Consider the following 25,387-nt stretch of genomic DNA (forward strand, 5'->3'; position numbering starts at 1 on the left):
TACTGGAGAGCAGGCACTGGTCTGGAATGGGAGGAATGAAAAGCAGAGACTATTTTTAGGGTGTTCTGTAACAATAAAAGAAAGAGGGAACTCAGAGTAAGATCAAGGACTTGGCCTCAGAGGACACAATCTGCTCCACAGAGAACCAGCTTTGGTACGTTCAGTTCAGAGAACATGGCTTGAGTACAAACCAAATGACTTGTGCTGCAGAGTGATAAGACCAGCTGCCTGCAGTGGTTTCTGCTGAGGCTGACTTCACTGGGGCTTGCTCGTGCCAGTCAGTGTGGATTGAGCTAAAGATAAAGCTGGGAAAACAGAGAACAAAAAGTAGAATGGGAGGAGAACAGTGAGTAGGTGGAAGGGGATGGGATACAGCATGATGCTGTGAGGGATCATGCAGAACAGACGGATTAAGGAGAGAAAGAGGCATAAGGAAGCATAGAGCTTGAAGTGCTGCAGGGAAACTGATACCCAGTTAATTAGGTAGGAAGGTCATACACAAAAAACTAAGGGAAGGGGAAGAAGGGGAAGAACACAGGGAACTCCGAGCATGTGGGGAGCTCAGCTGTTAGAAACCTTATAGTGTATGCCGTCGGGTAGCGTGTGAAAGATCAGAGGTCTGGATCTGAGTTCTTCTGAACCAGGATCAGTTATTCAGACTACCAGAGGCGCTTTCTGGTGAGCAGTTACAGCACTGGATCCAGCTCTGCTGACCTAGGAAATAGGTTTTCAAATTGACAAGAAATACCAAAAGTCAGTGGAAATCTTTACCTTGACTTGCGATTGTTCATAGTTCCTGTAATTTTGTTATTGCACTTAAACAGAGCTGTTCCTTGCACAAGATTTCAGTGGTTTCAGAAATAATTCGGAGTTTGCAGAGATGTTAAAAGGAGAGAAGAGCATAGAGCTTGGGATATGGATTTTGTTACAGAGGAAAAGGGGCTGTAGGAAGCTGCAATAAAAGTATTTTGAGGAACTGGCTTGTTTTGTGCTAATAGTAATTTGATAAATATATTTTCCTTTGTGTCAGTTACGTAGAAGACAAAGTAAAATGATAGTAGAAAACTGTATCCTAGAAGATCCTACGTTTTTCTGGCAATAGTAAATTATGTTTTATCATAAATATGGTTTCATTCCAGTTTCCTACAGGCTAAAGAAGAATTGAAGCAACTTAAACTTCCTGGATTTATGTATAGTGATGTTTTCAAACTGGCTTCTTCAATACCTTATTTCAGTATGGAAGAGGATGACTGTTCAGAAGAAGGAATACATCTTATAGTCTGTGTCCATGGCCTAGATGGTACGCTGGGAAATGTGATACTGAATGAGATAGAAGCTCAGATTACGGGTCAGGTTTAGCTTTTGTCATTTGAACTCTGAACTGAACACTTCTGACATAGGTTCACTGGGGGGAAATAGCAATCTGACAATGTAGTGTTGCATGTGTCAGTGTGTTCCACAGAGTCATTTAAATTCAGAATTGTATGTAACTTCTGTCTTTAGTAAAACTCTCATGCACATAAACCCATTTTATGCCCTAGATCACAACAGATACGTCTTCCTTATTTTATTTTTTTTTTTTTGTCATATAGGTATTTGTCCATATTGTAGTAATAGAATGGAGTTACAAAAAAAAAGTTTTATTTATAAGTTTTAATGTTACATTGTCAGGGAAATAAAATATGTGTATCTTGTTAGGGGAAAAACTATCTATAAAATGCAGTCAAGTGTTAATAAGGCTTTAAAAGATTAGATTGCTGAATCTAACCTTTAATTGCTGGGAGGGATCTCTGGAGATTGTCTAGTCCAACTCAACTGCTCAAAGTAGGGTTACCTACAGCAGGTTGCCCGAGACCCGGCCCAGCTGGAGTTTTGCATATTTCCTAGGACCGAGACTCTACTGTAGTAGAAATGAGAATCTCTTGCTAATTGAAAGGATTGGAAAATTTTAAATAGTTTAAATATATATTCACCTGCTTTTAGTTCAGAGCATATGTGCATGTTAAGAAATAATCCCCTCTAGTAAAGATACTCAGAGCTTTCTGCCATCAAGATTTTCGTCTGTTTTTTGAGAAGCTTCTTAAATTAACTATGTAAGGAACACAAGAGGGCAGTAGAATAGAATATTCGACTGGAGTGACACTACACAGCTTTCTTGTTCATTTTTCGAATTCCTAAGCTTAAAAAAAAAAATGAAACAGAATAGCTTTTCTTTCTTCCTCTGGGCAGAAAGCAGCCTCTGTTAAGTGCTCGTGGATCAGAACTCAGAAGTGTTCCTTTGTACCAGCATAGATGTTCAAGTGCTATTGTGTGCCTAGAACTGATGCAAAAGTTAACTTGGCCAGAAAAAAAATGTTAGAAGAGCATGACTTCAAAACTGTAGAAAAATCCATATAGTTAGAATTTTCTAAGGAAACGGAGAGTTCATACAAATTCTTTCTTACTAATAACAGGTTTAAATAAAAATCTTGTTTTCTAATTAGGCAGAAGGGTGCTCTTTATTCAAAAGCATATGTGGTCACTGTTGTAAAGAAATCTTCAGGATGCATATTAAACTAGCATTTGTTGTCTTGGTACTGCTCTATATTTATCTGCTACCAGTCCAGTCTGCCTTTTTATTCTGTGAAAGTGCTGATGCCTTGCCCGTTCACTTCACTGAGTTCTTTAAGGTAGCTCTGAGTTCTTTAGTTGGTGCATATCAAAATCAGATTTTCAAGAATGTAATGTTCATCTTTTGGATGCTAAAACAAGATCAAACATGGTTTCCTAAATGCTTTTTTAAAATGGTGTCTGCATGGAAAGTAATTTTTATAGATCATTTTGGCTTTGCAGTTTACTGTCCTGAGCCTCACTAAATTTTAATTAGGGCTGAGAATATCATTAGCTGTGTTTAAGTACAAAGCCGTGGCATAGGTTCATTTCAGTATTCTAAGTGCTTTTATTGCAAGTTCCCTTCACAGTTTCTAACTCGTGATTGTTTTTCCTTTCAAGGCAACAGCGCCGATCTAAGATTGGTGAAGACGTACATCGAGCTGGGGCTGCCTGGAGGGAGAATAGATTTTCTGATGTCCGAAAGGAATCAGGTATTTACCAACAAAATCCAATTTTTTTTAAAGCAATAAACAGTGTGCATCATGAGCATGTTTATTTAATGGCACTATGATGTTGCAGTTTACCATACGGTGTGTATTTTTATTGCCTTCTTGTGGTATCAGTGATTTGGTCTTTGGCTTGTGTTAAACTAATTAGGAAAATTAGCATGATGTTGAAGGTAAATATATGAGGAGTAACATCTGTTGCTGCCATTTTTTTTGCGTGTACTGATACCTCCTAAACTCTGAATCAGTTAGGATTGTAGGTAAAATACTCTCAATCCTAATGGTGGAAATGGCGCTAGTGAGAACCAGTGTGGCAAGAAGTGAGATGTGGTATCTCACAGGATGGGAGAAATGGAATACCTGTCTCCTCTTCTTTTCTCAGTGTACTACTGTAAGAGCCACGTCATGATACTGAACCGATATCGTTACCTCTTGTGTTAAACTTTGTTAGTTTTATTACTTTCAGATGAAGTAAACTTGACAAAGCACGGAAGACCAATTCTTACTTTTTGTTTGTGTGTGTGTGTTACATATTGCATTAGACATGCTTCAGGGATGAGTTAGAACAAAGAGTCTCTTCAGTGGCTCAAATGAAAGGTTCATTTAGTGCTGGAGCGTTTTTCTAGTGATAGCTGCTGGGATGCTTTGTGAAACAGGCTGGACAGGCACCAAGCCATGCTTTCTCTTCTCTGGCCCTGCAGTTTTTGGCAGCCAGCAGTTCTGAAACTTTATCTGGCAACTCTATTGAGACCACTCAGCCAAAAAAATGCTGTCTTTTTTTCTCCTTGATGTTGCATGATTCTTTCTGAATGTTTTTACTTCCAGTTTCCACAGTTGAGAGGAATTCTACAGTTCACATACATTAATAATTTGGTTGCAAACAAGGAAATTTAAACAAATTCCTTCACAGCATTTTTAGAAAAAATATTCAGTAATCATTCTCCCATTTTCAACTACGGTTTGTTAAGTATTTTATAAACAACTATAATTTGTCCCTTGGGAGACAACTGAAGAGACTTAGTCCATTCAGTATTTCTCAGGATCATGAGGAGCAGTTTCTGGTCATCCAGAGTGTCATTTCCTGCCCACTTTCAAACTTCTTGTCATTTAAAATAGGTTGAACAGAACTAGATGGCATTTAAGATGCTTGATCCTTGCTTTCCTAACAGAGTCCATTATATAGAATGCAGATGTATACATGATTTTGCATACATGTTTAGGGATGTTTTTCCCTATGTAACATTGTGTTGCATTTCTTGCCATTTTGACTCAGGCATGCAGTACTATAAGATTCTGCTGAAATTCTGGTCAGTTCTAGATTTGACTATCCAGGATATTTGGTTTCATCCACGAACTCTGACATCTCATCTCCTTCTTTCCTTTCCCACATCATTTATCAATATGTTGAACACTATAGATTTTAGCACAGATTCTTTGCAACTCGTGTTGAATTGCTTTAAGCAGACTTTGCCTACCTCTTTTTTATTTTCCTACTGCTAATCATTGTGGAGAATCAGCGATGAACTGGGAATAAGGCTTTAAGGATTTGTTTTGTTTTGAGTAAACAGTCCTGATGTAGACTTTTTCTGCTGTTGCAGTAATTGTTTCTATTTCATGGGTAGCATGATTTAGTACTGAATATGCAGTTTGGTCTTTTGTTTCACTATGGATAAGATTGCGTGCAGAGGAAGGCTTAGAAGTAAGGCTGGTTGTGTAATGTTAAGATTTGTTTTGGTGTATTAGAAGAAAGTAGTCTCACAGTAAAATGTGTATCACATTATTCCATGTTACAAGAAAAAAAGGTTGAAAAACTTAAAATAACTAGCTGTAGTGCTTGTATTCAAAGTTAATATGGATGCTTTTATTTGTGTGCTGTTGATCAAAACATTGGAGAATAAGAAGTCAGACTCTTGCTGCATTAGAAAATACGGTTATTATTTTTTTATTTCTTTTATTTTACAGAATGATACCTTTGCTGATTTTGATTCCATGACAGATCGCCTTTTAGATGAAATTATACAGTATATACAAATTTATAATCTAACCCTTTCAAAAATCAGGTAATATCTGTTCTATATTCTTTATAGAAATAAACTTAAAAATAGATCCCTGTGTTGTTCTGAACTGTGATGCTCAGTAGCAGGCCAAAAGAGAGATGGGAAAGAGAAATTCAGGGAGGGGGGAAGACAGGAAAAGAGGACAAAGAAGAGGGAATCCCCAGCTGGAAGAAGCCTGAACATTGTGTAAGCTCACCTAGTCCTTCCTGTTGGGTGTTCTAGGGCAGAGTTAAGCATTCCATTTAAGCAACTGCTGTCCTGTGCTTCCTCAGAGCCTGCGTGGTGGGGTTCTGCAGAAAAACAAGTAATATTTTGAGAAAATCAAGGAAAACGCTTAATAGTGCTATGTGAAGATAAAGTCAGCTGTCTTCTGATTTTATAATCTCTTCACCAATTATGACATAGCAGGCTGTCTATCTTGTCATTCCTACAGGGAAATTTCATCTTACCTGTGACATTGAAGGGCAGTTGCATGAAAAAAATTTCATAATTTTGTTGTTTTCTGGTTGTTTCACTTGCTAGAAAGTATGTTTCACATTGTAACAGAAGGCTCACCCCTCTCTATGCATTGTTCCTGTTTCCTTTCTCAGTGACTTCCAGGGAATACCTGTTCCATTTCTTTTCCGGAAGTAGCATGTACGCCCTTTGGGCAAACTACCGTACTAACTCAGCTGTGTTGCTGGAGTTAGCTCAGCATAGAATCACAGAATCATTTGGCTTGGAAAAGATCTTTAAGATCATCAAGTCCAACCATTACCTTGCCTTTGCCAAGTCCACTGCTAAACCATGCCCCTAAGCATCACATCAGTAGACGGAAGGAGCAAATTCAAGCCTGACTTCACCGATCTGTTTAGGCATTGTCAAGTTATACAACTAGAAGGTTTTTGACTTGTTAGTGTCCCGGTTAGAAGGCAGAACTGTGTCCCACCTCCCTTATCCCTCAGTTTCCCAGGTAGAGAGGTAAATAAGGAAGGCAGGGGTAATGAAAACCTTGCACCAAATTGAAAATTAACAAAATGAAATATATTATTTAACAGGGAACAGAAAGGAAGAAGGGTAGGGGTTTAAACAGGGTACAGAAAGGAAAAAGGGTAGGGGTTTAACAGGGTAAGGGGGGTTATAGGAACAACAAGGCAAGGAACATTAAACTTCCAAATATACAAAACCCAAATGTTGTGGTGAGGCTCCCAATGCTGGATCTTGCTGGATTGAGGTGGATTGAAGCTGGATGCATAATCCTTGGACGTGGATGGAGGCAGGGAAGAATCTGTAGATCAGGCCCAGGTCTCCAAGATGGCCACGGCCACGTGTAGCTCAGGGAGCAGCAGAGCAGCGTGTGCCCAGGTGCAAGGTCAAAGGAGCAAGAGGAAGACCGAAAAGAAGAGGCGTGCCTTCCTCGCCCCTTTTATAGACCTTGGCAGGAAGTCCCGAAGACAGGAAAAAGGGGAGTGGGAGTAGGACAGGTGTCCGCCCCTTTCATTCAGGCTTGTACCTGGTTTAGGGTTTCAGATCTCCACCCAGCAGGGGCAGCAGGTTTCAAACCATTACAGCTAGTCACATCCATTTCTTATAAGTTTCTACATACTCTTGTGTTTGGTAGGCCTTACTCAGCTAAAGAAAGAATCTAACATGTCTAAGCATAATCTCACTTTTTAAACAAATGTTTCTGTTTTGAGATAGGCAAGATTTGACATGGTTAATTTTGTCTAAATCAATTATTTAGGGCAAGAAAAAGCAAAGCACTGTGTGGTTGTATTTGTGTTAAGCAGACTGCATGTTAGTAACTTCAGTATGGGAGAAGAGAGTTCCGTAACCCACCAGCACACACTGATAATCCTCCTCTCCCATGCTGTGGTCTGAAGGCTGTAATGAACAAACTCACCCAGTTACCTTTCCATTGTTCAGAGATGAGAAATGAATTCCCATTTGCTTTTGGCTTGCTTCTCTCATCAGGCTTTCAATTTGTAAATATATTTTCAGTTTTATTTATTACTTGTCATTTGAAAGAGAAGAGAAATTGTCAATTTTTATTGACAATTTTTATTTTAGTTTCCTTTTCAAGGTGTCTACTTGTCCTTGACTCTGCCAAAGCAATAGTCTCCATTTCTCAACTTAAGCTTTTCTTACAAGAAAGTTAATCCTCTCAGCAAATCCTGCAGGTGTTTCCTGGTACCTCTGTGAGAGAGCTTTCACAAGAAGATGTGCTTATTTGAAAATCCTTGAGGGGATGACACAGACAGCCCAGGAAATTATTGAGAAAACCTCTCTTCATTCAGCCAGTGCGTTCCTACCTCATTTTGGCTGTCCCACTGTAAAGAAAGTGGTCTTTGTTCTAGTTAGCCGTGCTCTCCTGAATGATGCTAGTTTCTCCCCGTACAATCTCCCTGCCACTAAAGGAAGTGTTCTCTGTACAAGTGCTGCTCAATAGCGGAGTCAAACTAGAAATCAGTCTCCAGACCTATAGTGGTTCTGTATGTTAAAAACACTGACAGCCTTGTGTGTCAGAAGTACCTGGTCAGTCCCTCCTGTACAGTCACTTATGGGCAAAAGGGAGCACGCTTCATATGCAGAGCTACGAATTTATTGTCATTCCAATTACTGTTTTTAATAATCACAGAAAAATATCAGTCTAGTTACAGTACTACTAAAATTCATAGTCTAAAGTAAACCAGAAAAGTCCCATTATTAATTTGGCTGAAGTTGCTACACAGAAACTTTCTAATATCTTTTCTCAGCTGGTAGTCTCCCCTTCCAGCAGCTGAGTCCTAAGATTGGTGGTTTCTGTGTTACTTAAGCAGTGGGATGTCAGCATCCTGGGGCTTCAATGTAAGAAGAATGATGTTGACGAGTGGGGGTTTTTGCCTCCTCAGCCTGGCATCTCTCTGGATTTATTTTCACACTTTCATATCTTCAGTTTGCACACATGCTGCTCCTTTTTTTTTTTCTTTTTTTAGCCTCATTCTCTGTCATCCCTAATACTGGCTTTCTCTTTTGAGTTGTAAGATCATGCTTCTGCAGTTACCATTAATAGACCCGTGGGGACCTCTGGTATATGATACTTGTGTCTGCATCTTCTACATGAGACTTCATGTGAAACACAGCACAAGCCACACAGAATAACTACTTGTTATTAATAGAAACTGTAGTGTAGTTATTAATAGAAACTGTAGTGAAACTAAAGCAACACTAGTCCTGATTGCTCTGACAGCTAAAACAAACTCAGATCAGCTCAGGCCAAGACAAGTCAAGAGACTGTGCTGTTGGGTCAATGCAAACCCTTGTGCCTTCAAGGAATGGCAAAATCCTATTTATTGTGCTGCATCCTTGTACCGAGATGAGAAAAGGCACTCCCTGTCCCATCAGAACCCAGAGCCATACTACAGCATCAGCTTCAGTGAACCAACACTTGTGGTACTGCCAGAGCTACCTCTACACTACCAAAGGTGTGTTCATCTCCTCTGAACAAAACCTTTGTATTCTCTGCAAGCATGTAGCAAGCATGAACTGGAAGCTTGATACGATCCAACAGAAATTTGTCTTCAGCGATCTTAGGCCACTGGAATTGATTGCCCAGACAGGTGGTGGAGGCCCCATCCTTGGGGACATTTGAGATCAGGCTAGATGAAGCTTTGAGTAGCTTGATCTAGTTGGAGGGGTCCCTGCTTATTGTGGGGGATTGGACTAGATGACCTTTGGAGGTCCCCTCCAGCCCAGACATTCTATGATATGATTCTATGATCTTGGTGAAGAATGACAGAATACTTCAGGTTGAAGGGACCTCTACTGGAGGTCATCTGGACCAGTTACCTACTCATACCAGTGCCACCTTCAAAGTTAATGCAGCTTTGAAGCAAGTAAAATTGCTCAGTCATACCCATTCAGGTTTGAGTATCTGTGATGATGGAAGCCTTTCCAGGTCATGATGCAGCTAGGAAATAAACCACATGCTCTTAAGAGTGTAGTTTCAGAAACTGTTTTCCTCACATCAGGTCTTACATAAATTTCTGATGATCTGACTTTAACCTCAGCTGGATTATTCAGCTTGTCATCTTCTTCCCTAAGTCATATCAGCCAACCAAAAACGAAAGTGATTATTAATACTATGCATATATTAAACATCTCTTCATTGTTCCAGCACCTTTTTGATTATGGTCTTTGATGAATTTTACTTTTTTTTCGTCCATTAATTTTTATAGTTGGACAGAATTTTTTGTTTATTAGCACAGAATAATGAGGTTTTACTGTGTCTAATTTTCCAGTATGATCTGAATTGCTAGACCTGTGCCATAAAGTGCATGTAAATGCTACAGTATAATTCTATTACTTCAGTGTCTTAGCGATGTCCTGTATTCACAAGATGATAGTATTGCCACCTACTGTTCAGAAATGTGTTGGATTTGCAGAGCATCCCATAGTTACTGGCATCTGAAACAATGCATAGGGTGGGTTAGTTTTTTGTCTTACACTGTCAAAACCCTTTTTGAAGGGTTTTCCTTTTCCTCTCCTTCTTGATTTAATCAAATCCTTAAACCTTTCTCTATTAGAAAATAACATTAAAGGCTTGAAGGTTTTCACCTAAACATCTGAATTTGAACAAAATATGTTACTGTAACCTGTGTTATTTTCCTGAGTCTTTACAAATTAAGAACAAGTATTTAATCTTTGAGGTACATTCACACAGCTAATTGTGAGCACCCTATTTTCTTCAAATGGATCATTCAAGTTTGAGAAGTCCTGGTTCAGGTTCTTGAGGATGATAGGATTGATTGATGTATCTCTGTATTTTTCCACTAATAAAATTGTCCTTCGTTATGGTACAATATAAGAGTTTCTCATGTCTTTATGATGTTCAGTAAATAGTGGGTGAACTGTCAGAGAACTGTTGAGAGAAAGTCTCTGCTAATGTTCAGATCTTGAGAAAGTCATCTCTTCCACTTGAGAGCAATTGCATTGCTCAGATCATCTTCAGGATAAATTTGCTCAGTTTCTATGGACATTTTCTTGTTCCTAAATAAATCTACAGGTTTGGTTTTTTGTGTGAACTTCATGATGTACTCTGAAAGAATGGTTTTAAATTTTAGTATTCAAGAGAGTCAGCAGCTCAGTATTTTGTTTTGCAAATGCACTGCTATTATGCTGACAGCACAGAGGATAGATATCTTTCATGTCTAAATCAGTTAGGCAAACGTAGCAAGCTACAGCAAAGAACTTCTGATATTGCAGCAATTCTGAAAAATCTAGTAGTAAAAGCAAACAGGAAGTAGAATATACATATATGCTTAAAATGTGTATTGTTACAGAACAAACAGCCTATTCCACCATAGAAATGCATAGTTATGTCAACTTTTAGGAGTTCATGGATGGTGCTGCCATTCTATATGCCGATGTTTTTATTTTTTCATTTAGGTTTAAATTGGAAATTTCAGAGTCAATAATTCTTGGTTAGTAAGCAATTAAACAGTCAGGTAATTTTACACAGATGTTACTGGTAGCTGTTTTAACTGGTTTGGTTGACGAATGCAGTGAGACAGAGCACACAGGAAGGGTGATATGATGGGTATAATATTGTGACACACACATGGTCCAGCCACAATAGTTTTACCATATATTTTTGGTTTGTTGTCTGTTCTCTCTCTTTCCTGAGGTTACATTTGTAAAACGAGAAGGCCCTTTTTCCTTCAGATTTTTTGAGTCTTGTCTCTCCCATATCCTCTTTAAGTCAGTGCCTAGGATAGTGTGGCCCTTACCTCAGCAGGGATTTGTAAGCGTAACTGCATCATAACTAGAATTGCTTTATTTCAGTGTCCCTTCTAAAGAAATGCTTTATACAGTCTTGTGGATATGACAGTAGGCACCTCAGATTATGTAATAATTATTCTTAGATGCACCAAGCTAAAGAGTCCCATTCCATCTTCCCTCTAACTTGCATAACCAGGGAAACAACTAAGTGTAGTATTCTCCTGATATTCTTCAGTTGCCTTGCTCAAGCTGATAATCACTTATTTTGGTCCAACTGCTAAGCACATTTGAGATATTGCTTCTATTTTAAAATAATTGGAATCAGTTAAGTAATATTTTTCCTCCTTATAGAAGTACTTTTCCAATCCTTTTCCACTAGGTTGATTAAGCAGCTCTCACATTTATACTGAATGCCATCCCATGCCAAAGTAGTGATTTATTCAGTCATGCACAGCTCATAAAATATTTTCTGAGTACTTGGTGCTAAGGGAAATACACCCAGAAATAATCTCAGGTTTGGGTGGGAGATGCTGGTGAAAGGGTAGTTTGTTTTCACTAGCTTTTCAAAAAAAATGTCTAATATAATTCTGGAGGAGCTCAAAACATGTTTGTAACAAGTTTGTGCAGTTTGGGAGACGTGGACAAGCTGTGTTTTCTGTGTGACCTAAAATACAGGCCTCTGAATGGAAACTTGTCATTATTTTTTTTTCTATGCTCTTCCAGCATTTTATGACACATTTTAATTTTCTCTGTTTAAAAGAAAAAAAAGATTGTCATCAAATTCTATGTTATACTGTTTTTTTTCTTTTTAAACAGCTTTATTGGACACTCACTGGGTAATTTAATAATCCGTTCAGTGCTCACAAGACCTCGATTTAAATATTACCTCAACAAACTTCATACCTTCCTGTCACTGTCTGGACCACATCTTGGTACACTCTACAACAGCAGCGCCCTTGTTAATACAGGTAAGTATTATTTTCAGTAGTATAAGTTTAGGGGGGAAGAGTTTGTCTTTGAAATTCACTTAGCAGTTTGATGTGCCACATTTCTGCCTGCCTTTGATGCAAAAGCACACGTTTCGCTGTCACAGGAGAAGGGTTATAAAAACAAACTATCAATAGAAAGATGTGCAAGAGATGATGGCACAAGCATTTTCCAGTATGTTTCAGGTTTTCTGTTACATCATAAATAAACTCCAGTTTTAACATGTTGAGCTCACTTTATTATAAACTGAGTTTTATTATACTTAATCTGCAAAATAAGTAGGTAAGATGCATTAAAGTAATGCTGAACTACTAGTAGTGTCTTTTCTCTCTCAAAAGTCTTAAAACCTGCAGTTGTGTTTCTGCAGATAGGTGTGCACCTTGCAGATGTCTGTTTTTCTAGGAGAACTTCTAGAAACTACTGACTTATGAAATGAAATAAATGTTAAAAAATATTTTCAAATTTTTAAAGGAAAACTGGTTTCTGAGATTACCACCAACCTTGGAGAGCTCAAACCCAAAATGAGTACAGTGCATTTTCACTGAATAGAAACATACTGTTAAGCTCTCTAAACCATTCTAAAACTCATGAATAATTTTGTTTAGTGACGGTTTATTTGTTGAGTGTTTTATTATTCTGTTCCATAGGAAAATGAGGAAGAAAAAAATAAACTCAAATGTACTGATCTTAAGAGAAGTGGACAGGAATTGGTGGCTAACTGGTGTTATTGTTGGAGTTTGTGGAAGCAGGGGGAGCATGAGAGCTCTTTGAATTTGACCATTTATAGCCCTCAATATGCTACCAGTGAGGTTCACTTTAGCATCTACCATATAATTCACTATGGACACCTACTGAGCATTTAACTTAATATATCTGTGGACAACTTCTTTCAAATATTTCAGTCTCACCCAGATCACCCAAAAGTGTTAGCATGGCTTTGCTTTTAGAAACTGATGTTTTCCAGGATACAAAGAGGCAGGGCTGTTTGTTTGATTATATAATCACTGGCAAATGACTTTCAGTTAATTAAGCTTAAAGTTGTCAAAGTATAATCCAGAATATATTCACTGAAAGAAAAGAAGGATTTCTGGAATTTCAGACTCTTTAAGATTTTGGAAAATACAAAGATAATAATAAGTAATGGATATTGAAGTCTAAATGACTATAATGTATTAATACATTAATAACTGCCAGTAAATTACTGTGTAAAAGATAACCATTTTTCTGAGAGTTGAATCAACACATAAAGACACCCCTGGGGCTTGCAAGGGCTTGGTTGCTTGTTTTTCTTCAGCTTGGCAAGGGACGTAAGATTTTGTGAAAAGCCAGTCAGCCACCTGGTTCACTGACTAATAAAGAGGGTACAGCATCACAGAAAATGTTGTACTGTGGTATTCCTCCCTGAAAATCCTACTTCTTTTTTTCTAGTTGTGTTTAATGAATTCAGTGGTTCTACAAAGTTATTTGTAGAAATGAGAAGTAATTTGTTGTTGAGAGTTACATTGAGAAGTAACGTTTGTAGTTCAAATGTGTAGCACTAAACAAAATATTCTAATATTTTGAAAATTTTTAAAAGAGTTGGTATATTGCCTTATGGCTAACAAATTCATGTCTTTTCACTTTTTACAAGTCTAGTTATGTTTTTGCAGGCAGGCACATACGTTAGTGGAAATAATGGCCTTCATGCTTTTTGCTACAATAGATAGGTAGGAAAGAATAATGAACAAAAATTTAAAATGTTTCTGGGCTTTTCAATGCTGACATGAAAAATAAAATTAACATCTGAGAGACTAAATATATGAACTTTACATATTTTAATTATGTTTATTAGTTTTCATATTTTATTGTGGATCTCTACTTATGTTGTACCTAACAATGCAGGACTGTGGTTTATGCAGAAATGGAAGAAGTCGGGTTCTTTGTTGCAATTGACTTGTCGAGACCATTCGGATCCACGACAAACATTCTTATACAAACTTAGTAAAAAAGCAGGTAAGCTTTGTTAATACTTACTATCTTTTTAAGGCCACTGTATATAGATGTGAATAGAAAACCTAAAAAAAGTTTCCAACAAGCTCGTGTTTCAGTTCGAGTTACTTTGGCTTTAGTCCCGTATTCAAGTAAACAGTAAACTAGTTTTGTTGCAGAGCTGGACCACTGCTTTGAGACTTTCCTTCCTCACTAATGAGCAGAGTTTCTGAGTGCAGCCGCTATACCCATATAGATACAGAAATACAGATATATCAGCTTCTTGACCCACTGAAGCTAGTGATTTCAGTGCAATGAGTCAAATACATACACATCCATTTAGGGATTATCTGTATCTGTCTGTCAGACGTATTCTATACATATAAAGTTCTACTTTAAAGTTTTTGCCAACTAGTCTTTTATTACCTCATTGAGATGGCCAGGGAAAAGAAAAACTCATTTTGATAAAGAAGTTGTATTTCGCATAATAGCTAGGAAACAAATTAGATCATTCGTATTATGTAATTAGCGCCATTTTCTCTGGTTTGAATATTCTTATTTCAGCTGTTGGCTGAGAGCCAGTTTTGCCAGTGGATAATGTGCCAGTTGGGAGTTTGTTTCCATTAGGCATTCTAAAGTTATTGAAGATTCATCTGACAGATACATCAGGCTTTATTCCCCATAAAATGTAGAAGGAGCCTAAAAGTCTTTGGGCTCAGTTTCCCCTTTCTGCGTTCTTACAGAAGAAATGGAAGGAGCTCTGTCTTGGGTCACAGCCTCATACACCATCTTGTTTCCAGGTCCTTTCAGTGAGCGTGGTGTGAGGGAGAAGGCAAGGTTAGGGGAGAAGGAGAAAGAGATGTGAAAGCTTGGTAGTTTTATTTAAGGAGGAAAGAAGGGAAACTTTACACTTCCCTAGAAGAGAAGGAAGAAGGTTTTCCTTGGAGGGGTGAGTTAATATACTGTATGCACACTGTAGGTGTTGGTGTCTTTAACGCTTGGGATCTGTACAGGGCATGCTTCTGGCCTGCCGTCTCTCTGTTCACTCAGTAGGCATACAGTATTGGCTCTGCTTGACTCTCAAACACCAGATGAGAGGAGAATGGGATTCCCCTAACTGTACAGTTCCCCTTTTCAGATTTTTGATCCAGAGAATTTGCATACTGTTCTGTATAGGGATTCGATACGTAGGTATTTCCAGAAATTACTTTACCTCAGGCTACGTGCAAGAGCTTGACAGCGCTGCTCAGAAGTATAGCTCTGGTTTTGCAAATTCTGTTGATTGTTGTAAACCTATAGGAAAATAAAGGAGTCTAAGATGCAGAAACATCTGTTGCTACTTAATGTGGTGTCTTCTTCCAATGTTGGCTTTGCAACTGGGAGGATCCCTAGGGCAGCAAAATCTGCTGCTATTTCAACTTGCTGTGAGCTAGCTGGTTTCCACATCATACCTAAAACTGGCTGTGGATCCAGGAGGTGATGTTTTGAGGGTCTAGGTCTCAGCCATGTTATTGGTGGTTTGTGGCTCTACTTCTCAAATTTGCCAGAGAAACACATCATCTTGTTGCTTAAACACAAAATGGATAAGTTCCTACTTTCTGTTAATTGTTGCAGGTGATAGTACAGTTGAGCATCTCCTGTTCCTCCCTTTATAAGAAGCTTCAGTAAGGAGCGATGCTTAGCACTATTCAGAAATGTTTTTGCTCAGATCTGTTCTCTGTTCTGAGTCCTGGAACAGTACCAGTTAACACCAGAAATTTTGCAATCATGAACATGTTTCTGCTACTTCATTTTCAGTGCTGCTTCTGTCACAACAACACATCTAGAATGATCTTCGACAAACTTTTTAACCAATCTTGCTTTGTCCTCCCAAGTCTGGGGCCAGGTTAGGGTTCATGGCTATACATCACCTCAGGCTCTTGGTTCTCACTGTCAGAAGCAGCATCAGTTAGCTTCTCTGCTGCTCTCAGAGCTCTTGGACTCTTCCTTTCCCAGAGATCTTTCTCAAAAGAATCTGTTCCGGAAGGAGTTTTGATGCTTTAATGCTGGGGGCTTACAAAATACTCTATCAGGAGAAGCAGATTTTGTATGTGACACTGCAAGAAGAATTGTGACTCTTCTGAGCTTATGCAAAATTCTCACCTGACAGTAGTTTAAGACTTTAGACTTTTCACTTTTTCAGTAGGACCTTCACTACTGAAAAAATAAACAAAGGATAAGTACATCATTAATAAATTCCTCCCATCTGTATCATGAAACTCTTCTTTGTACAGTGTAAGTCAGTGTGTTATTACTTGCTGAAGGAATAGTGACCCAGAACTGGCTCTTTTCGGTTTAAGTTCTCCACTTTTCTTCTACTGTAAAAGCCTTTTGATAGGATTTTTTTTTAAAGCAGCCAAAAAGAAACAAATAGGTTTTCCTAGCAGCCACAGGCGCTACAGTGCTGCTCTTTGTGTGTTGGGGTTCATCCTTTGGTAGGAGTGAATGATAATCATCCAGTTCTCAGATGAAAGCTGAAGTGTGCTGTGTATGTGGTTTGTACTCAAGCAGTAGCTGCTTACTATCATTAATCATGATCTGATTATTTATTTGTTTTATAAATAGATGGTACCAACTTGAGTTTATTTACCAAAAATTGTGGTGTAAATTGGTGAGTGTGTTATGTTGTATCTGATAAATATATAAATATTTATAAACTTGCATTACAAAGTTGCTGCCGTTAATGTTGTTAGTAACCTTAAATTAAAAGAGAATACGTTCATGGTACATTAAGTATCTATGATTTAAAACAGGTTCATTGGATTGTTCTTTCAGAAATATATCCAGAGATGAGTTTTGTTTGCAGAATCTCCTCAGATCTGGTATTGGAGATACAGTTAGCTCTCATTTAGCAAGTGAACTCTGGGAACATTGCAGTTTTCAATTAATTTGTCAAGGCAGAATGACAGATAACTTATTTTAACAATTCTCTTTATCTGCCTCCAGTGTATAAATAGGAATTGATTCTTAAAATCGAAAATGCCTTTTGAAATGATTGATTCAACAAATTACAGCAATGACAAGTAATGATGATGGTTAACTGTGTGTCTGCTTTTTTAAGTCTGTTTTTTCTGCGGCATTGTGTAGTTTGTTTGTCAACTAGTTTTGCTTTTAGGCACTTTAAATGGAGTGTTACATTTATAGGATTTTTTTAAAAGTCAAGTACAACTCTTTCTTTGCCCAGTTGTATAGTTTGCTAAAGCAGAAAGATTGACCTTAAAAGGCTAATTTATTAAAGCAATCTTAAAAAGCCCACTTATATATTATCTTCAATCTTAAGAACTGTGAAAACAGAATTTTGCAGGCCATATAATAGGTTACACTATGAAAATATATGTTTATTTCAGAGAATAACAGCTAGTATTGGGAAGAAATTGAGACAAATATTTGCCATTCCTCACTGGATTTTTTTCTTTTTTTAAAAAATAAAAAGTCTGGACATTTTCTATCTGGACATTTTCTGTCTGGACTTGACCATTCAGAATTCTAGTAAGTTAGAGCTATTTTCTTTATTAAAATTATCATCATTGCTAATTGCTGATAAGGAGCAAAATTTGATTGTATTTGCTTGTAAGAAACAAAAGGTAATAAGGTTATTTGTTCAAAATGAAGAGCATTAATGTTCATGCTGTTTCTTGAATTTTAAGTTACTTTAAGCACTGGTCTCTCTATGTTGGCAGTTGTGGTATTTATGCCATCTTTAATCCAGTAGAAAATTTAGGTTTCTAATGTTGCTTCTTCATAGTGATAACGTTTAGAATTATGTTCTTTTCAATAATCTCCTTGAAATCTGCTTGTCATGTCTTTGACAGCTGCAATCTGTATGGTAATTACTGGGGGTCCTGGAAATTGTTGTTGATTTCACACAGTGACAAGAAATTACCCCAGGTTGCTAGCCATGGGGAGATGTGTTCAATACAAACACAATTGTAGCTGCACAGATGAAAAACTCCATGAAAATTTCTATGTTATGCGTAGATAGTGTTTCATATTGTGGTGTTATGGATTCAACAAAAAAGAAGGGGTTTTTTTAAATTTACTTGGTAAGAAGAAGATTTGTAGACACATAAATAAAAAATACATTGTCCTCTCGGTCCTCTCTTTTCTGGTTGCTTGGCTTTTAGACATCAGTATGGTCACTCCACTTAGTGGAAAAGAGTACTTTGTAACGGAACAGCTGTCTGCTAAAACTTGCCATATGGTAATTGCATAGACCTATCCTTAAAGGGGTAACTGGGAATGAGTTAAGTAGTATTTGAAACCAGTGCATTATGCAGCATAGCACCATGTAGGATTCGGTGACAAGTTCTGGAATTTGCACAGCTCCTGATTTCTCTTTCCACTTAATCTGTTGGTTATGCTTGAATATTTTCTACAAGTGATAACTGTACCTCTGTGTTCACTTTCTAATATCAGTTGTAAAAATCACCTAGCGTATGAAATGCTAACTGATTTCTGGCACACACCAAAATAATAATAATGAGAAGTTTTTTGCTTTTAAGAGATTAAGGAAGGGTATGCATTTGATCAGTGTATTCAAATACATAACTGATTCCAGTTGGAGCACATGATTTTTGACTGCAGTAGCTCCAGTGAAACTTAAAATGCTTTCAGGTGTAGCTTCAGCATTGTCCCAAACACTTCTCCCAACTTCTTTAATTCACTTTGATTTGTGCAAGGTTTTTTTTTATTTCTTACTCTTCAATTAGAATATTCTGTCAACTTTATACCTGCAAGTTTTCCTACTACAGCTTTAGTTCTGAACTTTTTTTTAAGTTCTATTTCTCAGCCATGGAATATTCCCATATTAGAACTCAGGAATACATTCAGAAGCAAGTCTCTTTATGATGACTATTGACTTTAGAATACACTGACTCAGCTTTAGCAGCCAATGCACATTGCATCCACAGGACCAGACCACAGCTAGTCCAAAGTAAACTCTGCTGAAAATGGGTGTTTAGATGAATGAGGGATTCTTAATACCAAGTTTTATATATGTGTCCAACAATGTTGAAGAATCTGGTAGAGTTTACAGGATCTGGAGCCAAGACCTTAAAAGTAATATCTTCAAGGCAGAGTTTGAGCTGACATGGAACTCCTGAGCTGATGTAAATCTAGCTCCCTAATTGGTCGTCTTGTGGGACTGCAGCTGAAGGTCTGGGTTTCCTTGCACCTCTAGTGTGCTATCTTAACCTGAGGACTCAGTTGACTCAGGATCTCAGTGCTTGAATATTTGGGGCACAATTCCAGCTCTGTGTGCTAACTTCACAAGGCAGTGCGGAAGGCCAGTTTCAGGAGATGGCTGCCTTCCTGGGCATAATTTTTAAAGCTTCTATTTCCAGACTGCAGCTTTGGCAAAGCTTCCAGATCCCTATTTCCAAACAAGTACATAAATGGACAAGATTGTAAAAAAACATCAGGACTGTTGTACCTTGACAAAACAGACCTTTCCTGCAAGTCAAAGCAACCAGCTATGACCCCAAGCTACCTGATCTAACGTCAAAGTTAGCCCTGCTTTGAGCAAGTGGGTAGGATCAGATGATCTCCAGAGATCCCCTGCAACAGAAAGTACTCCTTCCTAGGAATCTGTGGTTAGTATATTCCTAAGGAAAATGGCAGCTTACTTAAAAAAGTCATTGTTGGTTTGTGTTGGTTGGTTGTTTGGTTTGTTTTAAGCTTACTGTAAATGAGTTTGATTTGATTATGCTCAAGAACTCTGATATCCACAGTGAATATTATCTGTTGCAAATGATTGAAGCCTTGTTTTGAATTAGTTCTTTAATTTTTATCATACAAGTCTTGTAGAGTATCAGCAGCCCATTGTACCAGTGGCTCCATTTCCCAATCCCTGCTTGGATGTTTGCTGTAGCTAGAGTGCAGACCTAACATCTCATTCTGGTGCCTGCACGTAGATAAATTTTTATTCCTCTGTGACTGCAGTTAGTTATGAGTTACCAGGGCTCTATGCCTGCTATTCCAGACAGATTTTTTTTTTTTTTCACTTGAAATATTTGGAGAAGTTTATTAATGAATTTATACAGATCATTAGTTCAATAATGACTAATTCACTGATGGACACAAATGGCACGATGGTTAAATGATAGAAATTGCACTCTCTGTGTATTCACTTTGACACAATTCACTTTGACTGAGACTAAAGTTCCACTAGGTGATAAAGATCATCTTAAAAATTTGGAAACCCCACCAGAAGCTGGTTACTACAGGAAAGAACATTCTGTTCTGTGGGGCAAAGCTTGTTATTCCATCAGTGGTCTTTCACTTGGATTGTTTTTTTCCCAAGCTATCTCAAATCCTGTTGAAAAATTTAGTCAAAGCTTTCTAGTTAATGACAACCTTGGTGGTTTTTATAGTACTCTACAAAAAAGTGTGATTTATTCAGTAAGTGATGTGATGTGATGAGTTCATAGAATCATAGAATCATAGGGGTTGGAAGGGACCTCGAAAGATCATCTAGTCCACCCCCCCTGCCAGAGCAGGGTCACCTAGAGCACATCACACAGGAAGGCGTCCAGGCGGGTTTTGAATGACTCCAGTGAAGGTGAATCCACAACCTCTCTGGGCAGCCTGTTCCAGTGCTCCGTCACCCTCACAGTAAAAACATTTTTCCTGATATTCACCTTGAACCTCCTATGCTCCAATTTGCACCCATTACCCCTTGTCCTATCACAGGTCATCACTGAAAAAAGCTTAATTCCATCTTCCTGACACTCACCCTTTACATATTTGTAAACATTGATGAGGTCACCCCTCAGTCTCCTTTTCTCCAGGCTAAAGAGACCCAGCTCCCTCAGCCTTTCCTCATAAGGGAGATGCTCCACTCCCCTAATCATCTTTGTAGCCCTACGCTGGACTCTCTCCAGCAGCTCCCTGTCCTTCCTGAACTGAGGGGCCCAGAACTGGACACAATATTCCAGATGCGGCCTCACCAATGCAGAATAGAGGGGGAGGAGAACCTCTCTTGACCGACTAACCACACCCTTTCTAATGCACCCCAGGATGCCATTGGCCTTCTTGGCCACTAGGGCACACTGCTGGCTCATGGTCATCCTGCTGTCTACCAGGACCCCCAGGTCAAATCTATTTCCTTCTGATGGGATTAGATTTTAATCTTCCAGCATTTTTGCCTAACTACAACCATCTGGGAGGGAAAAAAAGAAAAAAGAAAAAGTGTTTAGTAATTGCTTGGAATAATTTTCAGTTTGGGATTTTTTTTATTTTTTTTTTTTTTTTTTATATTTACAGTATGCCTGACAGATCTTGTATTATGTGTGTTGTGGGAGAATAAAGGGGTGGATGACAGGAAGAAACTGAGCTGTGTTCTTGTTCACAATTTATTCCTGAAGTGAGTGAAAGAACAACATGTAAAGATGACTGGTGGGCCAGTTTTTACTCTTACATAAACAAAAGATTGTGATAAGTTGCTTCTTTGTTCTTTGTCTACAAGAACACTTAATTTTGGCACAGTTTAGCACTGCACACTTAAGAGATCGTTCTGTGCTTGTGTCCTGAGCAGTGCCATAGCCTGTTGAGAGAGCAGAAAGGATGCTGTTGAACACCATGCTGTTCCTTCTGATTGACAAATGGTTTGACTTATGGCTACCTCATATTGTAGAAGTCCAAGGGGTTGCTAGGCTTTGTACATTTATATACACCATTTTGACTCCTCTCTTTTCCCATCCATATAGTCATATGCAATCTATGTATGCCACATGAACTATGTCAGAATAAACAACTTCAAAGCATGAGATTTGTACTTTTTTCTTCAAAGTAGGCACAGAGAGCTGTCCAGAGAAAAACTACCCAAGAATAGTTAAACAATAAAACTCATGCTTATGAAATACCCTTTATGCCTTCTTTGCTCCTACTGGAGAGTTCCTTCAAACACTTTTTTGTAATGAAAGATTGCTGATACTTATCATGCCTAAAATGAAGGGAAGCCCAAGACATTATTTTTATGAACCAGATTATAAGGTATAAAATTGAATCCCTATGACTAAAAGGGGGTGCCTAATTTATTAGACTGTGATATTCTAAGCCTATTTTGCAGGTTTGTTTTTGTTTGTTTGCATTATATCGCATGTGAGGATGAGGAGGGTTCATTTAAATGTTGATTGATGTAGACTGATGTTCCTCTAAAGATTCCCCAGGATATCTCTTCCTTCTTCAGGTTGATGAAAAGATCTAGGCAATCCACTTCATTGTACCTTGTACATGAATGCTAATGGGTATTTCCCTAGGGAAAGCACATATCAAAAAAACTTAATACAAGATAGATAAGACTCCCAGGGAATTTGCAGATTAGCCTGCAGATAATTCCTATCTTTGATTTAGTCCAAATGCACTCTTTTCAACTCAGTACAAAGTTTTGGAACTGGCATCTGCATCTTCATGTAAAGATTTCTGCAGTCATTTTCCATCAGATGTCAAATAGAAGACTCCAGTTATTTAGTTGATCATTTGAGACAATGTTGGTTTTCTGAGAGCACAGCCAAAAAAAAAACCAAACAGCTGTCCTGTTGGAAGAGGACTGGAACCAGGATCTGGTCCGGTTGTATTTTCTGTAGGTTTTTGTAGATTTACAAGGTGGGCAAATCAAATTTTCTGTGAAATCTGGGAAGGTACATTTACTTTTTCTCATGCCAAAGTTGTTCAGCATTTTTTCTGTAACCGACTTGGTTTGGGGATGTAGTCTTCATCACACAGAGTACACAAAATATTGAAAACTGGGAAACAACCTCTAAAAAAAGGAAGTATTTTTCACTTTGGGTTCTGTGACAGCTTTAGGAACAGTTATGAATTAATACTTAGTCTATATTCATCCTGAACAAAACAGGGAAACTAGAATGCAGAACTTTATCCTGACAGTATAGCTTCTGAAAAGCAGATAGCAAATCATTTATTTTTCGTACACAATCAAATCTCTTTTTCTAATGAACGATAAATTTGATTTGTGGAGGTTGACACAGAAAATGTTTGCCGCAGATTCCAAGAAGCAACTTTGAAAAATTACTTTAATTGCAACATTCTAACGATTCTCAGAAAGGACTAAGAACATTTTGTAAATTAAAATCTAGCAGTTACAGGGTCTGACCATTATTTTCCAGAAATTAAAAGTCAGGCTAATAGCATCAGTGCAGAACTCATCAGCACCAGTGCTGATAGAGTGGGAGCATATCTACCAGTGATAAGATGTAAGCACCTAACACCTGGGAGACTCCCAGGGAGCCACCTATGCCTGGCCTGTCCAGGCCTTACAGTGAAGCAGCACCCAGGAGAGCCACCCATATGAGGTGTGCTGTGTGGTGTGCTTGTTGATGCTGGATGTTCGTCCTGATGCAGCTATGCCGTAGTCAGAAACATCGGTGAAGACGAGGCACCATCCATCGTTACGTTTCTTCAAGCAATGCAGAGGTTTTACTCCTTTCTGCCAGCCAAAAGCTGACCACTTTATTCCTCATAAGCAAGACAAGGTTTTTGGGAAGCATCACAACTGGGTCACACCCGTATGTATTAAAATACATACAGAGGAAAGGCCAGCACCCAACATCTCATTATTCTGTAGCTCTACCTATTGTAACCGATTTTTCTGCATTTTTATGAAAGTCTTGTAATGAATTGGTGCCAAATTTCAGTTGTAAATTTTTTAATTATTCTATAGTCATTGTCAAGAGATATGTTGTAATGGATACCTTTTTCTCTTTTCCTGTAGGCCTTCATTACTTCAAAAACATTGTGTTAGTAGGATCTCTGCAGGATCGTTATGTTCCTTATCACTCCGCTCGCATCGAGATGTGTAAAACAGCTTTAAAGGATAAACAATCAGGTAGGAAATACCCTGCAAAATAAACAGACAACTCAGGTTAAACCACAGAGGTCTCAGATTCATCCCATTTAATTTTGGAAGCTGAACTGAGGTGCCTCTATTATGTGTTCAGACAGTCTGGGTTTATGTTGTAGTAATGGGGAGAGAAAATCCATGTGGGAGCTGAATTGCTTTCTGGATCCATCCTCTTCTATTACATGCAGAAGGAGGTGAGACTGAATAAATTTCTAGCTTACAGACTTTGTTGAAATTTAGGTGGGACGAACACAGTTATTCCACGATTAGGGAAGGCAAATAGCTTTGATGTTTGAGGACATCAAGTTGTATCATCAAGCACGTGGGCTGTATTTAGTTGAGACTTAATACTAGCACTGAAAGAAGAGGTCATTTTCCCATTTGCAGTGGTTGGTCGGTGTATTTACTGTTCAGACATCCCAGCACACCTCCATGCTAGCATTATATATTGACAAGTAAATACCTTTTATATAGTGTAATAAACTAAGAGTGATGAGCACATTCTCACTATAAACATGCCAATATGTGTATAGCTTAAAATTATATTTCAAAAATTTCTGGGGGAATTTAACTTCCCGTATATTCTGTCGGAACAGAACAGCAGCGTAATGCAGATCATTACCTCTCTTAATCTGGACTGCATTCTTTTTGAGTTCAAGGTCAAAGAACTGTATTTGTTTATGCTGATTCACACAGTACAACTTTTCTTTTACTCTGCAGGACCAATTTATGCTGAAATGATCCAGAACCTGCTTCTGCCAGTTCTTCAAAATAAGGAATGTAATTTGGTTCGTTATAACGTAATTAATGCATTACCCAATACAGCAGATTCTCTCATCGGGAGAGCTGCACACATTGCTGTTCTTGATTCAGAAATATTTTTAGAAAAATTCTTTCTTGTTGCTGCCCTAAAATATTTTCAGTAGAGAAGAGCATTGTAAGAGACTTGGCTATTACCTCATTAACAGATGAATCAAATAATGTGTGGTATTAAAGTATAGCTGCAGCTGTATTTTAAAAGATATTTATACTTTTTATATGGAAGATAATTTATATCATCCACACTTAGGGCTTTTTAACATCAACTTTACTTTCTAAGTAATGTGGCTGTGCAATATTTTTTTATTTTGTTCTTTTTACTTTTCTATTACTTTTTCTTAATTTTGGGTACCTAATTATTTGGAGATTAAAGCACAGTGCGTACTTTTGGTTGGTTTATTATTGGCTCTAAGACTACGGAAGTCGGTGTTACTTGGCTACATATTACAGGAGGCTTTACATGACAAAATAAATTGGATTTTACAATTCTAACAAGGTCTCACATGTTCAGTTGTCGTATTTTAGCACTGTAGGAAGTGTAACTGGAAACCAAATGAGCTGCTAAAATAGTGGGTATTTGAAGATGACAATAGCTGTGGGTCTCCCAAAGACCATTACCAAGTCGTCTGTCCGGATATCAGTACAGCTTAACAGTTTTCTACACAGTCGTTACCATCGTTGTTGAGTATGTTATGCCTGTGGGAATATATTTTCTACTGATCTCAAAAACACGTTCGTTTACATGCTCAATTTTATTACTGGAACTTTCATTTTCAGAAGCAAATGGCAACTAAGGATTTTTGAATGTTTAATGGTAGCTG

The 25,387-nt window shown here is 38.0% G+C and overlaps 1 protein-coding gene across 1 annotated transcript in view; it reads left to right on the forward strand.

The window, feature by feature from the left end:
* FAM135A (family with sequence similarity 135, member A) overlaps positions 1-25,058 on the forward strand; it is a gene marked incomplete at its 5' end in the record, with an annotated part of 48,794 nt that extends 23,736 nt beyond the window's left edge. Inside the window, 7 exons of the mRNA XM_008937957.1 lie at positions 1,140-1,300; positions 2,992-3,083; positions 5,061-5,158; positions 11,711-11,862; positions 13,763-13,873; positions 23,619-23,732; positions 24,468-25,058. Coding sequence (XP_008936205.1) covers positions 1,140-1,300; positions 2,992-3,083; positions 5,061-5,158; positions 11,711-11,862; positions 13,763-13,873; positions 23,619-23,732; positions 24,468-24,673 — 934 coding nt within the window. The remainder of the gene's footprint in view (positions 1-1,139; positions 1,301-2,991; positions 3,084-5,060; positions 5,159-11,710; positions 11,863-13,762; positions 13,874-23,618; positions 23,733-24,467) is intronic.
* Between the last annotated feature and the right edge of the window lie 329 nt (positions 25,059-25,387).

The sequence above is a fragment of the Merops nubicus genome, unplaced genomic scaffold (assembly GCF_000691845.1).
Source record: "Merops nubicus isolate BGI_N331 unplaced genomic scaffold, ASM69184v1 scaffold23023, whole genome shotgun sequence".
Classification (NCBI taxonomy): domain Eukaryota; kingdom Metazoa; phylum Chordata; class Aves; order Coraciiformes; family Meropidae; genus Merops; species Merops nubicus.